This window comes from Mytilus trossulus, chromosome 1 (assembly GCF_036588685.1).
Source record: "Mytilus trossulus isolate FHL-02 chromosome 1, PNRI_Mtr1.1.1.hap1, whole genome shotgun sequence".
Taxonomy (NCBI): Eukaryota; Metazoa; Mollusca; class Bivalvia; order Mytilida; family Mytilidae; genus Mytilus; species Mytilus trossulus.
The window spans coordinates 78,374,943-78,393,706 of NC_086373.1; the positions used below are offsets into that span (position 1 = coordinate 78,374,943).

The window sequence follows — 18,764 nt, forward strand, 5'->3', positions numbered from 1 at the left end:
TTTTGTATTTGTTGTTTTAGAGGTACAGGATTCCTTTAAACCATTTGAACCGTGGCCATGACTAGGATTGTCAATTTTTTTATAGAAGGTTTGTCAGTGCGACAGGTTTTCTCCCAGCATTTTGGCTTTCTCCACCAATAAAAACTGGCCACCACGAAATAGCCCAAAAGTGGCGTTAAAACACCAACAATCAATCAATCAATAAACCATTTGAATTTAAAAAATTATGAAAAAGAAGATTTGGTTTCATTGCAAAGAGACAACTCTTTACAAGAGACCAAATGACACAAAAGTTAACAACTGTAGGTCACAGTATGGTCTTCAGCAATGATCAAAGCCCATACAGCATAGTCAGCTATAAAAGGCCCCTAAATGATGGCAATTTTTCACATAACTTCAGTATACCTTGATTGATTTCCCTCAAACTTTACATTATTATTGGGATTAATAAAGGAAGCTGTAAAACATACTAAATTGAGTTCCCTTGGATTAATGTAATGGAAATTTAAATACTTGTTTGAATTAGTGAAAGTAGCACACCATTCAATTTAAAAAAAAGAATCTTGTGCCACTCCTCAGTTATGGGTCTTTGACCATTGAATGATCTCACAATAGACCACTTTCGAGTTATATCCTTCACTGGAAAACTTCATCATTTAATCACCTTTATGACATCATTTACCATATAGAGGTGATCGCCTGTTTCCCTGCACTAATAAAGTTCATTAAGTGCCTTTGTTATCGTCATTATGTAGGATAGACTAAAAATGATGTTTGTTCATAATCATTATTCCCTAGCTAATGACATCACTGCTGATTATCAATTATAAGAATTTGATTAGCCAAATAATTTGTGCAACATAACATCAAATTATATTCAACCACACGCTCAACATTGGAAGGATGTGACAATGCCATTAAACGCACAAATGATGTTTTCTAAAACCAAAGTCTTTTTTTACTCGAAAGTGGTCTATAAAAATGATACTCCTACATAACAGTTTGATTCGATACACAATCAGTTTGAAGGAACACTGTGTACTACTAATGTATCTGTATATAAAATGCAAAATTAGCTACGAAACAAATAAAAAAAACCTGTATCTTTGATAGAACTACTGTGTGTAGAGAACTCCATCAAGATGATACAGGATAAACTCAAATCATTATAAAATATATTTTTTCAACTGGTTCACATAATAAATGTGGCTTCCAATAACAAAATTTTCCATTTGGAGCTACTTTGTGTAGAGAACTCTTATGTAGGTATATCATCAACATATCTAATCATTTATTAATTAATATTAATAATATACTATATGTTTTTATTGTTGATGCAGCCAGGGAAAGTTCCTGATACAGCTAATCAGGAAACTTTTGAAACTTTTTATATCTCAAGACCCCAGAAGGTGTATCTTAGCATACTATTCCCAGAGCTAATGCAGACCATATTTTCATAATAAAGACTTGTTCTAAAAAAAAAACCAGTGGACTTGTATGCCTTGAATTGTTAACCATTTGTAATATATACATATGATAAATATAAGGGGATGTTGAATGGTTGCCAATAAGACAACTATTATTTAAGGAATTGCAATTATTAATAAAACAAGTTCTTGTAATGTAAATAATGCTTTAAGTGCCTTTTGCATGTGTTGTACCTCAGCCTCCATATGTGTTATAAAAGTCTCAGGACCCGAGACTTCTATAACACATATGGAGGTGCTCATACTTAAAGGAGGTAAATACATAGAAGAAACATGTTCGATCTTCGCTTCCTTCCCCATTACTGGTTAGTCCTACGGGAAGCAAGTTAACTCGTACCAACGGAAACTCGTACCATGTTAACTCGTACCAAAAAAGTTAACTCGTACCAACGTAAAGTCGTACCACTGGGAAGTCGTACCATTAAAAATAAATTATAAAATATGAATGTTTTGTGGTGTTTTTTCTTTCTAAACTTAATACAAAGAAGTTGAATTACTGAAGTTTTATACTGGATTGTGATGAAAACTTGAAAAAAAGACGTTTTTTTTAATTAAGACACTAATATAATTTCTTCATTACCTTAATACCCTGCTAATTAATATATGATATTCCTTTGATTGTGTGATCAAATTAATACATTCCTTTGATTGTGTAATCAAATTAATACATTCTTTTGATTGTGTGATTATTGGTTGATTATTAACTAATCAACTTGTTTAATCAGATTATTACATTTTTATTGTTGTTATATACTTTCACAGCTTGGAATTAAATAAATAAAGTTTATTATTAAATGAAATTCCTGATTATCAAAACACAAGCTGATATGAGTTGTCTCAAAGCTCACTTTCCTCATAAAATGGGGCATGTTTGTGTGGCCCCTCATTCGCGTTTGAAGTATTCGTACAGATCTCAGCTCAACACTACTCACTCACTTTTTGGACAATCATTATGGAAATACCTGATGAATTGAATGCTCTTTTAGCAGCCATGAAGTTGACTGGAAAGGTACCTGCCTGGAAGTTCTCGGCAAGCACTGACCAGGTGACTGTACAGCTAACGTGGACAAAGGCTACGGAACTAGAGGTATCCTCCGGTAAAGCCAAGCCGGCCCTGAAAAGTAAACCCCCATCCACCAAAAGAAGGGACGCCAAGCGTTACAACCAGTGGGTGCAGGCCAAAAGCACTGCTGCGACATCGGCTGAGGTCTTACCACACACCACCAAGGTAGACCAGAACCAACAAACAGAAGCCACAACAGCTAGAGATGGAAGCAGGGAGATAGTACCCACAAAGTATCAAGGGGAACCTGAGGGCATTTGCATCAAGACGGACACTGTCATCAGTCCGTACAACCCCAGGAAGGCATGCCATCGTCAATACTACCTCCAGCCAACCAAAGACAGAGGCAAGCGATGCCGGATCGACTATGACGAGGGATTCGACCTAGACGATCCCAAGTTGCTCCGGACAACACCACCTCACACATCGCCACTAGTGATGCCATCTCCAGAGGCAGTTACATCAGCTCTTTTGATCCTAGAACGGCCGGATACGCCTTATCACACACCTAGAAGTAAAGTAAAGACAAAACGGTCAACAGAACCAGACACTAAGTAGAAAGTCCGCAATACCCAAACAGGATAGTCGGACAGAAAAACCCATACATCATCATCATCATGGCCCCTCATAAATATAGGGTTTACAAGGTATAAAGTCAAACCATATACCTAGACCAATACAATGTTACAAATGTCAGAAATATGGTCATATGCACCAACAATGTAGAAATACTGTTATCTGTAGAAAATGTGGTCTTGGACATGACATTAATGAGTGTCCCTCCCAAACCGTGCAATGTATAAACTGCAAAGGTGCACATGCAGCAAATAGCAAAGACTGTCCTACTAGGACAGAAAAACAAAAGGTACTAAAAATATTGGATTGTTACCAGGACAAACATGACAATCATTACAAACATATAATATATCAATTTAACCAACATTCATTTTCTTGTAAGACTAATATAAGACTATATATGAACAAGAACATAAACACCATGGCTTTATAATAATAGCTCACAAGTCTTACTGACACAGCAAACAATTGATTATTTACTTTCCAAAGTATCGTGACTATATATAAAGAGAATCATACTTTTAACATGTTGGTCATAAACAATTTTCAACTTTTAAAACACACAAAATTTATTCTTTTAGTGAATAAAATTCCTTTGGGAAACAGAAGAAAAGTACTCAAATCTATTTAATGTAACTGATTTGGAATGATTAAAAATTAATTCCAATGGTTATCAGTAAAAGTTTAAAAAAGGGTGTATTCAAGGGAGACAACAAATCAAATTTGCCAAGGTATTGTCTACATCTAATACACATGGAACATTGGTCATTGTACTTTCAAAATTATATACATTTTATATAGGTATAGAGATAAATAACAGTATATATTCATAATTTAAACACCAATCAAATACATTTAAATAAGTTGGTACGAGTTAGCAGTGGTACGAGTTTACATTGGTACGAGTTGTTTTTTTGTGGTACGAGTTAACGTTGGTACGAGTTTACGGTGGTACGGGTTAACTGTAATTCGTCCTACGTATATTTCCTTGAAGGAATACTCGAAACTTGAGGGGTAATTCATTAGAAATCTCACATTAACTTCAATGCAAACCCATTTCTTCAGATATGTTTATATAAATTTGCATTTAGAAAATAGAAGCTTCATGTATTTCATAAAGGAGATTAATATTAAACTAAATCATTTTGGGGTCGTCCACATGGCTTTGTTTACAAACATAATTTGTAGGTCGCTCCAACAATGACCATATCACTTTTTAAAATTGAATTTATTTTTTAAAGGCATGCAGCATTATTTTTTTGTGTGGATAGTCTGCATATAGAAAATAGATTACGATCCATATTATTTGACACACAAACAAGATGAAACAACTTCGTATGTCATAAAATGCTGTGTTTTATAAAGCAAGGATTTGTTTAGTGTCTTCAAGGATTTGTATAGTGAAATATACAAATCCTTGGTGTCTTACTATAAAAATCCTTGTTTATAAAGTTTACAATGCTTCAAACATGTCCTTTTGTAAATTGTAGCTTCCAAACTTTTCATGATTGACTTTGATATTGATAAAGTGTAGGAACTCCATTTACTGCTAAAACTACACCACTTTACCATGAAGCTTGTAAATACTTAGCTGCGGAACCATAGCTCTTAGGTCCTTATGCTATTTTTTACTTTTTTGCGGACCATATGGTCCGTGAAAAGTAAAAAAATAGCAAATAAATAAATACTGTGAAAGTACTTTAATTCATGGGTACTAATTAGAGGGTTTATCCTTAAATTTAAGTGTTCTACGAAATATAACATTTGTTGTCCAAATTAAGACATGGATAGATCCTCTGTATGTTTGTCTACACAGATTATGTATATTTAGATCTAGAGAAAAGGAACTATTGTACAGTGGAGCAGCAAATGTAGCATGGGCATCTTCAGACATGATTTGAATCTTTGAATCTTTGAATAACCAAAGTTGTACGACTTGTTACATTTCAATTTTCACAAAAAATATGTTTTGAAAAATAAAAGTCCACCCATTTTTAAAAAGGGGTTCCCAACCTAGGATAAAAGGGGGGTCCAACATTGTGATGGATCGCACCCTCCCCCCCCCCCCTAAAAAAAAAAGTGGGGTTCCAACTACCAGAACCTTCCTCTGGATCCGCTAACTACTGAAGTCAGACTTCCATTTTAATGTATGATGATGAAGTCTTAATTTTCTACTGAGGTCAGACTTCCATTCTGATGTATGATGATGAAGTGTTAATTTTCTACAGAAGTTAGACTTTCATTCTGATTTATGATGATGATTAAGTGTTAATTTTATCACCTTAAAATCCTTTCGTGGAAATAAATGATAGTTTCATATTGGCTGGAGTTTTTTTATTTCCCAAATATTATTTTATAATTATTCAAATTACATCTGTAGCATCTTTATGCAACCTTTTTCTTCAAATGACATGTTTATGGCCCAATTATCACCTTTGATGATCTTTAATCTACTGATGGCTCAATGTCAGGTTAATTTGTGTCACCATTTTTAATATGAAATAAACAGGATTTTTCTCAATATCGCAAACATAAAATCACATTTTAGTCTTTAATGACAAAATCGCAAAAACAGATGCAGGCAATAATTTTTGAATTAAATTTATAGTATTTCATTGCACAATTTGAACAAACAGTCCTTGAATGTTTCAATAAAAATTTCAGCCTTTTATTGTTTGTAACAGATGCATGCTTGAGAAGAATATTTTGAGACGTTGTTCAAATTGAGTTGATAATGACTAATATATAAAAATATCTATTACAGATGCAAAATAAGGAAGCACCCACTGCTAAGAAAGGAGGCGGAAGACCTAAAGGTTCTGGGAAGAAGTATGATGGGAGTAAAACAAGTCTTGGCGAGGCTGTTGATAGTCACACAGACAGTGTTGAAGATATTTTTGAAGAACAATCTGCCAGTGAAATTGAATATATGTTGGATGAAGAAGAGCAGCCGATTAAAAAAGGTAAAGGGAGACCTAAAAAAATAAGGGATGAGAAGGAGGATGAACAGCCCAAGAGAAATTGTGGGAGACATCTGAAATCTACTTATAGGGAGGAAAAAGTGCAGTCAGTAAGGAGAAGTCTTGGGAGATCTCCAAATCAAGCTGTTAATTATAAAGAGGATGTTAAAGATATAGAAGAACAATCCGACAGTGAAGAAGAATACACGTCAGAGGAGGAAGACCAACAGCCATTAAAAAAAGGTAGAGGGAGACCTAAGAAAATAAGGAATGAGGAGAAAGATGTACATTCAGTAAGAAAACCTCAGAAAAATCCATATGACAAGCAAGATGTCAGTTACACAGAGGATGATTTCAGTTTAGAGGATCAATCTGACAGTGAAACTGAATATATGTCAGAAAAAGAAGACAATGATCCAGTAAAAAAATATAGAGGTAGACCTAAAAAAATAAGGGATGAGAAGGAGCAGGAAGTACAGCCAATAAGAAATGGTAAGAGACATCTGAAATCTACTTATAGGGAGGGAAAAATGCAGTCAGTAAGGAAAAGTCTTGGGAGATCTCCAAAGCCAGCTGTTAATTATAAAGAGGATGTTAAAGATATAGAAGAACAATCTGACAGTGAAGAAGAATACACGTCAGAGGAGGAAGACCAACAGCAAGTAACAAAAGGTAAAGGGAGACCTAAGAAAATAACGAATGAAAAGGAGGAGGAGGTACAGCCAAAGAGAAACCATGGGAGACCTCTGAAATCTACTTATTGGGAGGGAAAACTGCAGTCAGTAAGGAAGAGTCTTGGGAGATCTCCAAAGCCAGCTGTTAATTACACAGAAGATGTTGAAGATATAGAAGAAGAATCCTCCAATGAAAGTGAATATATGTCAGAGGAGGAAGACCAACAGCAAGTAACAAAAGGCAGAGGGAGGCCTAAAAAAATAAGGGATGACGAGGATGAAGAACAGCCAAAGAGAAGCCGTGGGAGACCTCTGAAATCTATTCATGGGGAAAAAGAAGTACAGTCAGATAGGAAAAGTCTTGGGAGATCACCAAAGCAAGTTGTTAATTACACAGAAGATACTGAAGATATAGATGAACAATCTGACAGTGAAGAAGAATGTACATCAGAGCAAGAAGACCAACAGCCATTAAAAAAAGGTAGAGGGAGACCTAAAAAAATAAGGAATGAGGAGAAAGATGTACATTCAGTAAGAAAACCTCAGAACAATCCATTTGACAAGCAAGATGTCAGTTACACAGAGGTTAATTTCAGTTTAGAGGATCAATCTGACAGTGAAACTGAATATATGTCAGAAAAAGAAGACAATGATCCAGTAAAAAAATATAGAGGTAGACCTAAAAAAATAAGGGATGAGAAGGAGCAGGAAGTACAGCCAATAAGAAATCGTAAGAGACATCTGAAATCTACTTATAGGGAGGGAAAAATGCAGTCAGTAAGGAAAAGTCTTGGGAGATCTCCAAAGCAAGGGGTTAATTACACAGAAGATGTTGAAGATATAGAAGAAGAATCCAACAATGAAAGTGAATATATGTCAGATGAGGAAGACCAACAGCAAGTAACAAAAGGCAGAGGGAGGCCTAAAAAAATGAGGTATGATGAAGATGAAGAACAGCCAATGAGGAGTCGTGGGAGACCTCTGAAATCTATTCATGGTGAGAAAGTAGTACAGTCAGATAGGAAAAGTCTTGGGAGATCACCAAAGCAAGCTGTTAATTACACAGAAGATACTGAAGATAGAGATGAACAATCTGACAGTGAAGAAGAATGTACATCAGAGGAGGAAGACCAACAGCCATTGAAAAAAGGTAGAGGGAGACCTAAGAATTATAGGGATGATGAGAAGGATGTACATTCAGTAAGAAAGGGTCCCGGGAGACCTCCACAAAATGCTAAAGAGGAAAATCGATCACATGACATGAAAAAAAGTTCTGGACGACCTCGGAAAAATTCACATGAGAAGCAAGATGTTAGTTACACAGAGGATGATTTCAGTATGGAAGATCAATCTGACAGTGAAACTGAATATATGTCAGAGGAGGAAAACCAACAGTCAGTTAAAAAAGGCAGAGGGAGACCTGAAAAAATAAGGGATAAGGAAGATGAAGAACAGCCAAAGAGAAACCATGGGAGACCTCTGAAATCTACTTACTGCAAGGAAAAAGCACTTTCAGTAAGGAAAAGTCTTGGGAGATCTCCAAAGCAAGCTGTTAATTACAAAGAAGATACTGAAGATATAGATGAACAATCTGACAGTGAAAATGAATATATGTCAGATGAGGAAGAAATAAGGCCACTAAAAAAAGGAAGACGGAGACATGAAAAAATAAGGGATGAAGAGGACAAAGAACAACCACTAAATAGAAGCCGTGGTAGACCTCTGAAATCTACTCATGGGGACAAAGTTGTACAGTCAGACAGGAAAAGTCTTGGGAGATCACCAAAGCAAGTCGTTAATTACACAGAAGATACTGAAGATATAGATGAACAATCTGACAGTGAAAATGAATATATGTCAGAGGAGGAAAAATTACAGTCAGTAAGTAAAAATCTTGGGAGATCTCAAATGCAAGTTGTTAGTTACACTTATGATGATAAGGATTCAGAAGAACAATCTGAAAGTGAAGAAGAATGTACATCAGAGGAGGAAGACGAACAGTCAGTAAAAAAGGGTAGAGGGAGACCTAAGAATTTAAGGGATGATGAGAAGGATGTACATTCAGTAAGAAAGGGTCCTGGGAGACATCTGAAAAATGCTAAAGAGGAAAATCGATCACATGCCATGAAAAAAAGTCCTGGACGACATCAGAAAAATCAAAATGAGAAGCAAGATGTTAGTTACACAGAGGATGATTTCAGTATAGAAGATCAATCTGACAGTGAAACTGAATATATGTCAGAGGAGGAAAACCAACAGTCAGTTAAAAAAGGCAGAGGGAGACCTGAAAAAATAAGGGATGAGGAAGATGAAGGACAGCCAAAGAGAAGCCCATTCAAAAAAAGTAGGGGGAGACCTAAAAGAATAAGGGACGAAGAGGATGAAGAACAGCCAATAAAGAGAAGCTGTGGGAGACCTCTGAAATCTACTTACTGTGAGGAAAAATTACAGTCAGTAAGGAAAAGTCTTGGGAGATCTCCAATGCAAACTATTAAACACACAGAGGATTTTAATATTAGTATTGAAGACCAATCTGACATTGAAAATGAAAATGTATCAGAGGGGGAAGAAGAGCAGTCAGTAAAAAGAGGCAGAGGGAGACCTAAAACAATTAGGGATGAGGAAGATGAAGGACAGCTAAAGAGAAGCCCAGTTAAAAAAAGTAGAGGAAGACCTAAAAGAATAAGGGACGAAGAAGATGAAGAACAGCCAAAGAAGAGAAGCCATGAGAGACCTCTGAAATCAACTTATTTGAAGGAAGAAGAACAGTCAGTAAGGAGAAGTCTTGTGAGATCTTCAAAGCAAGCTGTTAATTACAAAGATCATTACACATGGGATGCTGAAGATCTAGATTGTTCTGACAGTGACAGTGAATATTCAGAGGAGGAAAAAGTACAGCCAATGTGGAAAAGTCTTTGGAGATCTCCAAAGGGGGTTGATTACACAGAAGATGTTGAAGATATAGAAGAACAATCTGACAGTGAAAGTGAATCTATGTCAGAGGAGGAAGACCAACCGTCAGTAAACAAAGGTAGAGGAAGACCCAATGAAATAAGTGATAAGAATGTAAAAGAACAATCAGTAAAAAAAGGCCGTGGGAGACCTAGAAAAATAAGTGATAAGGTTGAAGAAGAACCTCAAAAAAAGAGAAGCCGTGGGCTACCTCCAAAATCCACTGATGGGATGGAAGAAATAAATTCAGTAAGAAAATGTCCTGGGAGACCCTCAAACAGTTCTAATTCCCCTGTGATGAGAAAGCGAGGTCAAACATCTACCTCTGTAAGTATGATATTTAGATTGGGATGTAGAATTGTTTTGATATATAAAAATATGAACCAACCCAAATTAACAATTGATATTTGATATATTTCCTTGTAGACATGTGCACACAGCACTGAGACGGAAGCCTTCCTTTAGATTCATAGTAAATTATAGTACAGTTTGTTTTAATTTATTTTTGAGCTTCTTTGATTATGAAAAGTCCACCTGTCAGGAAACTTTTGTGTTGTGGTGCTAACTCAATAATTGATACCAAATATATTGCATTCATACTTAGAAAATTGGTTACATATAAATGGAAGAATGATCCCTAAATTGCACAAATGCCCATATATTGCAGTTAATATCTATTATCCCTGAAAATTTCTGAAAAATCTGTTAACCTGGTTTTTTTTTTAGTTATTGCCCTTGAATATACATTTTCAAATATTTTTCACTGTTACTTTGAAAACCATGAGAGCTGGGGTTAAATTATAGCCTGTAAAAATAATCAGCTTGAAAAGATCTGTTTACTCTAGTATTTAGCTATAACATCTTATCAATGATTGAATGTAATGTCAGCCATGTAGTTTAGAGGAAAAATAAAGAACTGAAGAAGGCCATTGGCCGAAACGTCTTGAAAAATTGGTTTATCTAAACAATTATATAAAGTATGTTCCCTATTGGAATTTTGAAAACTAGTATTTTTGACAGATCATGTTTTGGAGTTATTGCTTCTGAAATGTTGATTTTTATTATTACATTTCCATGCAGACAATTTGGCCCTGCCCCCTCAGTCTATCAAATTTGAAACGATTACATAGTCTAAATGTTAAAGTTTTTTTATAAGGTCAATTTAAGAGGAACCAAGTCAATGATATTTGGTATGCAGTTATGCAAGCATTCACATGTATTCACATATTAAGTTCATGGAGATAATTTGACTCTGCCCTTTCAGTCGTGGTATATTGTCTTTATAGCATAGTGTATATGTTAAAGTTACATGTATGATTAGTTAAGTTTAAGTAGAACCACTCATGATAAGCCAGTGATACTTGGCATGCAGTTTTTTAAGCATTATTTCAATTATAAAATAAATCATGAATAGTGTAGCAAGCGAGACATTTCAGCATGTGCACTCTTGTTTTGTAAAGCAAATGTGGATGTAACTGTACTAACAATGGCACTTTTATTTAGTCAGGAGAAAGAATTCCACAGAATGATGAAAATAAGAAGAGTGAAGATCATAAAAAGAGAAGCCCTGGTAGAACAAAATATGACGTTTTATATACTGAAAAAGCATTAGATAAAAATAATTTATACTATTCAGAAAAAAAGGGCAGAGGAGGACCTACAAATTTTGAGAAGAAGCATACTGGCAGACCAAAGAAAATTCCCAGTTTTAATGGTGATGATTCACAAGTAGAAAATTCTGCATCAGAAGAAGTTTTAAAACGTGGTCGAGGGAGACCTAAAAAAAATAATAATAGTATAGATCAGACAAGTGAGGATGACTTTGAACAAAGCAATCAATTTCCTAGTAAATCAAACAAAACTCAACATGGAGTAATCAAAAGAGGTCCTGGTCGACCTAAAAAGGTGGCCCTGACCTTGGATATGACATGTGATGAGGAGGATGGAACAGGTATTGATGTTGTCGATCAATCAAGGGAATATTCAATAGATGTGTTGTGTAATGGTTGACTAGTCACAGAAGATTAGGATGTAATGGTAACCCATGCTCCAGATTTAACAGAGGTATTAAGTTATGGGGGGGGGGGGGTTAACAACACCTCAATTTTGGCAAAAACAGTTAACAACAAATACAAAAATGCTGATAACAGTTAACAAAGTAGCTATAGGTTGAAAACAGTTAACAGCTTAAAAAATTTATCACAGATAACAGTTATTATAAACAACACCTTGAAAAGGGCCAAAACAGGTTAACGTTAGGTATCCCCCTTCCCTGATTTGTTCTCCCTTATAGATTTACAAGATTGTTAAACTACTGTTGCCTTAGATAATCTTATACATCTTTTATAGATTAGAAAACTACTTTTTAAAAAGTTGATAACAGTGAAAACTGCATCAAGAATATTTTTATAAAAAAGATAGGAGATTTGGTATGATTGCCAATAAGCATGATAAGACAACTATCCATTAAAGACCATATATAAAGTCGTCTATTGCCAAAATACAAATCTTTTTCCTCAATGCCCAAATTGTGCAAGAAGGACAGGAATACTGACTAGCTTCTCTAACTCATCGATGTAAACAAACTTTGCAATGGCACCATGGCCAGTACTTGAATATTTCCCCCACATTATGCTTGTACTTCTGAGCTTTACCAGGGTTTAATCCAATAGCTGATTATTTGTTATCTTATTCCTATTTTTTTTATATAAAAAATAACAACATAGTTGAAAAATACTTTGAACATTTACTTTTCTTAATGGTTTAGTATTGATTATATTTAATTTTTAACCGGATTTTTGTGACAAAAATGTCGGTTATTAAATTGAGGATGCTCGGCGGGTGGGCGGTAGGTCGGGCGGTCGGTCGGGCTGGCGGCAATCAAATGTTGTCCGTGCATTAACTCAAGAACCATTCAACCAAAGCTTCCCAAATTTTAATATGTTGTTACTGACAACTAAATGAAGGTCAAGTTCAATAATGGCCATTTTGACTTTTACCGTTCAGGAGTTATGGTTCTTGAAAGATTGAAAAATGGCGTTTCAAGTCGTGTCCGTGCATTTACGCATGAACAGTTCTACCAAATCTTCCCAAATTTTAATATGTTGTTACTGGTGACAAAATGGAGGTCAAGTTCAATAATGACGATTTTGACTTTTACCGTTCAGGAGTTATGGTTCTTGAAAGATTGAAAAATGGCGTTTCCAGTCGTGTCCGTGCATTTACGCATGAACTGTTCTACCAAAGCTTCCCAAATTTTAATATGTTGTTACTGGTGACAAAATGGAGGTCAAGTTCAATAATGACGATTTTGACTTTTACCGTTCAGGAGTTATGGTTCTTGAAAGATTGAAAAATGGTGTTTCCAGTCGTGTCCGTGCATTTTCTCATGAACCATTCAACCAAAGCTTTTCAAATTTTAATATGTTGTTACTGATGACAAAATAGAGGTCAAGTTCAATAATGACGATTTTGACTTATACCTTTCAGGAGTTATGGTTCTTGAAAGATCGTAAAATGGTGTTTCCATTCACGTTGTTGCATTTACTCACAAACCATTCAATCTAAGCTTTTCAAATTTTAATATGTTGATACTGATGACAAAATAGAGGTCAAATTTGATATTGACAATTTTAACTTTCACCAATCATCAGTAATGGTTCTTGTGATATTGCCAGGACACTAATAAATGCTAATAAATCCGGTTTGCTGTCGTTGTGACAGCCTCTTGTTTTACATGTTTCATTAAATTTACAAAAAAAATATTAGATGGGTAGTATAAATGGTAATTGAATTTTCAAACTGACTTCTAAAAATATCTTTTGTTTCATAAATATCAGGGATTTTTTTTGATAACTTTTGACTTTAGTTTAGATGATTAAAATGTTTGTGATTTGGTTTGATTAAGGGGAAACGCTATTTAGTAAGTCATTGATATTTTGTATGATGATGAATTATAATTGTCACATCTTATTTTACTTTGAGATTATCTTGCTCATCCTCTGAATCATGGTCCATGACATTTTGCATAATTTTAGTTTTGTCATTTAAATTTGCATTGTACTATAACAATAACATTCAAGCAAGTATTTTTTTCAAATTTGAAGTGTCAATTCACCATCATGTTTATGGCCTTGACATTTCAAGTTTTATCATGGTATTGCTTGAACTAGACATATTGAAATATGTATCTTATAAGTGATTAAGCTATTTCTGTTTTGTAGATACCCATTTCCTAAGCCATTCTTGTGGACAAAGCAGGCAAGGCAGCTAAATGGGGAATAGAACTCCTTGTGTACTGAGCAATGTAACATTATTTGTGTTTGTTAAGATTGTTATAGTATTTGAATACATGTATACATACTGGAACACATATTTGATGTTATAAATAACTAATGGTGCTCTATTTTAAATGCCATTTGGCAACAATTTGGGTAAGACCCCATGTCACTACCTATAATTTTATTTAGATTTGTAACAGAATTGTATTGGCCTCCACCCTTAATTATGATATTGGTTTTTTAACATCAAGGTTAATTTGGAATAGTTTTTAATTGAAAATTAATTTTGTTGGTTTTAAGATGATATGAACTATTAATATCTATTTATATTTTTGTATATTATGTGTAAGGGAAAGTTAGTTTTATCATACATGATTATTGCCATGATCCAGAGAGGGGGGTTCTGGGGTTGGAAATCCCCATTTTTTTGGACGATCAACTTTTTTGGATAATCTATGCATTTGAATGTGGACATATAGTTGGAACCCCCTTGTTCCTAGGTTGGAATACCCGCTTTCCACCCTTTAAATTGGCTGGATCCGCCCCTGATGTCCCACTGCAACATAGCAGACACTTGGCGTTTTTTAAGGGACATCATCAAAAACTTAATTTTAGATTGTTATAAGGTCAATTTAAAAAGAACCACTTAATCAAATCAATGGTTAGGGAAACATAAGGTCAATAAGATCATCTCCATTTCAAATGTTTTTGTTTTATACTATGTAAAAGAGGCTAATAATGTTCTTTTCATTCGATCATCAGACTACAAAAAAATCCAAAATTTGTTGCATATGTCTGGTAAATGTAATGTTTTTGGAAGTAATGATATTTTAAGTTATATATAGGTGATGCCAGGTGACTAAGTTTTGGAAACATGTTGCTTCTAATGCATGATCAGAGTACAGCTGATCTAAGATATTGACATTATTTCAATTAGATTATATTTATGTTATCAGCTTACAGTACTTAACAATTTTTTTGAAATTTGATTTCAAATTAATTTTAATACATATTCTTTCTCTGTATTATGTATAAGTATGAGAGTTTGATTCTGTAATCATTTAGTGATACTCACTGTGATAGAGGTTACTTCAATTTTAACTGTTATATTTCTGAATGTGATTCACTGACTAGTTACTTTTTTTTTATATTCCTTTCACTTCAAACAGTGATTTTTAATTATTTGTCTTTTTTTTTCTTACTTAAAAAGTTTTTATACGACCGCAAAAGATTTTTGCCTTTCGTAAAATGGTATGTCGTTGTCGTCTGCATGCCTGAAGACACATTTGGTGTCCGGACAATAACTTTAGTTTAAGTGCATGGATCTCTATGATATTTAATAAGAAGGTTCAATACCACAAAAAGATTTTTGGGGATGATAGTTCACACTGTTTTGGAATTAGGGGCCCAAAAGGGGCCAAACACAAGCATTTTTCTAATTTCAGGATATCATCATGTGTATAAGTATTTCAATTGCTTAAAAATTGTACCACAATGTTTTATACCATAGATAGAAGGTTTAGATTGGGGTTATGGTCCCAAAGGTTTAAAAATTTGGGGTCAAAAAAGGGGGAAAACAATTGTTTTTCTGGTTAAAGGACAATTAATACAATTTCTAAGCAGTGTAAGGGAGGTAAGCCAATTCCTTTGTAAAGAATACTGTTATACATATATATGTTTGATTACCTCCCTTACACTGTTTGAAAGTTATACATTAAGAAATGATGAGTGTCAAGAAATGATTAGGTGTAAATTAAGAAAAGGTTGTATTTTAGACATGTTAGAAGTTACTTTTAATTAATATTTATTTTAACCATGACTGTATGTCATTTTATGTTTTAATATTTTATGATGTATTGAAATGAGTAGTTATTGTTGCAAACTCTTTTTGAGGGGATTAATATTCAACGGCATAGTGTATAACTGCTCAAAACCAAACATTTTTTTTAAGGTTTATTAGACCACATTCGTTCTGTGTCAGAAACATATGTAGTGTCAACTATTTAATCACAATCCAAATTCAGAGCTGTATCAAGCTTGAATGTTGTGTCCATACTGCCCCAAACTGTTCAGGGTTCGACCACTGCAGTTGTATAAAGCTGCGCCCTTCCGAGCAACTGGTTAAGATTATTGTGTAATCTTTTACTACATGCATTTTTTATTTTGACTGTTTTATTAAATCTGTTTCAGAAACTATTGGGTTGTATCTTTTTAGTTACTGCAAGTTATTATTGAAAACATTTTGTAGCTGGGAAACTAATAGCAGAGGGTAGGGAAATGTTTTCTGGTCAGTGTGTTAGTTTATTCATTGGTTTGTTGGTTCATTTGTCCTTCCATCTGTCCATCTGTCTGTCCAACTTCAGGTTAAAGTTTTTGGTCAAGGTAGTTTTTGATGAAGTTGATGTCCAATCAACTTGAAACTTGGTACACATAATCCCTATGATATAATCTTTCTAATTTTAAAGCCAAAATTAGTGATTTCCCCCCATTTTCACGGTCCACTGAACATAGAAAATGATAGTGCAGATGGGGCATTCGTCTAGAATGGACACATTCTTGCTTTAATTTGTTCCATCAAGCTTATTAATTATACATTGCATAAAAGTTTCTTTTGAAATTTTTGGAGTGCTTGATGCATCTTTCAGAAAATCATTGCTTTTGGCAGGTTATTGTGGATGTCAATTACAACAATATTGTAAATAAATGAAGGTAAACTCTAGATATTTATGCATTTCTGATAAAGTTGAAAGATGAATCATGTGTAGTGAATAAATTTACATTAAGAGATCATTCTTTTCTGTACGCTCTATGATAATTTTAACATGGATAGGCATTATATTTGTCATTATCTTTATACAAAGTGTATATGATGTGTAAAATGTTGACAAATATAATGCCTACCAATGTTAAAATTATCATAGAGCATGGCATGATAGAATTATATCAATTCTAATAAGAAAATTTAGGACTTTTGTACATTGACCTACAATACATGCTCAAAGGGAAGCCAATTGGAATTAATAAGACAAAAACATTAATTAGCTGTTTCACCATAAAAAAGAACCGATACATCAAAACTTAAATTTTTGTTTAGGGGCCAGCTGAAGCACACCTCTGGGTGCGAGATTTTCTCACTGTATTAAAGACTCATCGGTGGCCTTTGTCTGCTTTCAGCTCTTTGTTTGTGTTGTTGTCTCTTTGACACATTCCTTATTTCCATTCTCAATTTTATTACTTTTAGAGTCATTTAATTTCCTAGTAAGTGTAACTTTTATTGTTGATAGCTTTTGATTTTTGTTATTCTTTTTGTTTGTCAATACAGATACTTTAACATATAGTCTGTTATCCATCGACAAGAGTAGATCAGTACAGATACTCTGAAATATCGTCTGTTATCCATCAACAAGAGTGGATCAATGCAGCTACTCTGATATACTCTGTCATATCGTCTGCCATTCGTCAATGAAAGTGGATAAATTCAGATACTCTGACATACCCTCTGTCATTCATCAACATGAGTGGATCAATACAGATACTCTGACATATCTTCTGTTATTCATCATCAAGAGTGGATCAATATAGATACTCTGACATGCCCTCTGTCATTCGTCAATGAAAGTGGATCAATACAGATACTCTGACATACCCTCTGTCATTCATCAACAAGAGTAGATTATTACAGATACTCTGACATACCCTCTGTCATTCATTAACAAGAGTGGATCAGTACAGCTACTCTGATATAGTCTGCCATTCGTCAATGAAAGTAGATAAATTCAGATACTCTGACATACCCTTTGTCATCCATCAACGATTCATCAACGAGAGTGGATCAGTACAGATACTTTGCTATATCGTTTGTTATTCATCAACAAGAGTGGATCAATTCATATACTCTGACATATCGTCTGCCATTCGTCAATGAAAGTGGATAAATTCAGATACTCTGACATACCCTCTGTCATTCATCAACAAGAGTGGATCAGTACAGCTACTCTGATATAGTCTGCCATTCGTCAATGAAAGTGGATAAATACAGATACTTAGACATATAGTCTGTCATTCATAAACAATAGTGGATCAGTACAGATACTCTGACATATCATCTGTTATTCATCATCAAGAGTGGATCAGTTCAGCTACTCTGATATAGTCTGCCATTCGTCAATGAAAGTGGATAAATACAGATACTCTGACATACACTCTGTCGTCCATCAACAAGAGTGGATCAATACAGATACTCTAACATATCGTCTGCCATTCGTCAATGAAAGTGGATAAATACAGATACTCTGACATACCCTCTGTCATTCATCAACAAGATTGGATCGAAACAGATACTCTGACATACCCTCTGTTATTCATCAACAATATTGGATCAGTACAGCTACTCTGATATAGTCTGTCATTCGTCAACAAGAGTGGATCAGTACAGATACTCTGACATATCGTCTGTTATTCATCAACAAGAGTGGATCAATACAGCTACTCTGATATAGTCTGTCATTCGTCAATGAAAGTGGATAAATACAGATACTTAGACGATCTTAGACATATAGTCTGTCATTCATAAACAAGAGTGGATCAGTACAGATACTCTGACATATCGTCTGTTATTCATCAACAAGAGTAGATTAGTACAGATACTCCGACATATCGTCTGTCATCCATCAATGAGAGTGGATCATTACAGATACTTCGTCATATCGTCTGTTATCCATCAACAAGGGTTGATCAGTTCAAATACGTTGACATTTAGACTGTTATCCATC

The 18,764-nt window shown here is 34.5% G+C and overlaps 1 protein-coding gene across 1 annotated transcript; it reads left to right on the forward strand.

The window, feature by feature from the left end:
- The first annotated feature begins 1,750 nt into the window (after positions 1–1,750).
- Positions 1,751–16,188, forward strand: LOC134695318 (transcriptional regulator ATRX-like). Its single transcript, XM_063556578.1, has 5 exons — positions 1,751–1,796; positions 4,098–4,140; positions 5,891–10,039; positions 11,216–11,776; positions 13,936–16,188. The coding sequence occupies exons 3-4, from the start codon at positions 5,891–5,893 to the stop codon at positions 11,720–11,722; spliced, it is 4,656 nt and encodes a 1,551-aa protein (XP_063412648.1). The 5' UTR covers positions 1,751–1,796; positions 4,098–4,140; the 3' UTR covers positions 11,723–11,776; positions 13,936–16,188.
- The last annotated feature ends 2,576 nt before the right edge of the window (positions 16,189–18,764 follow it).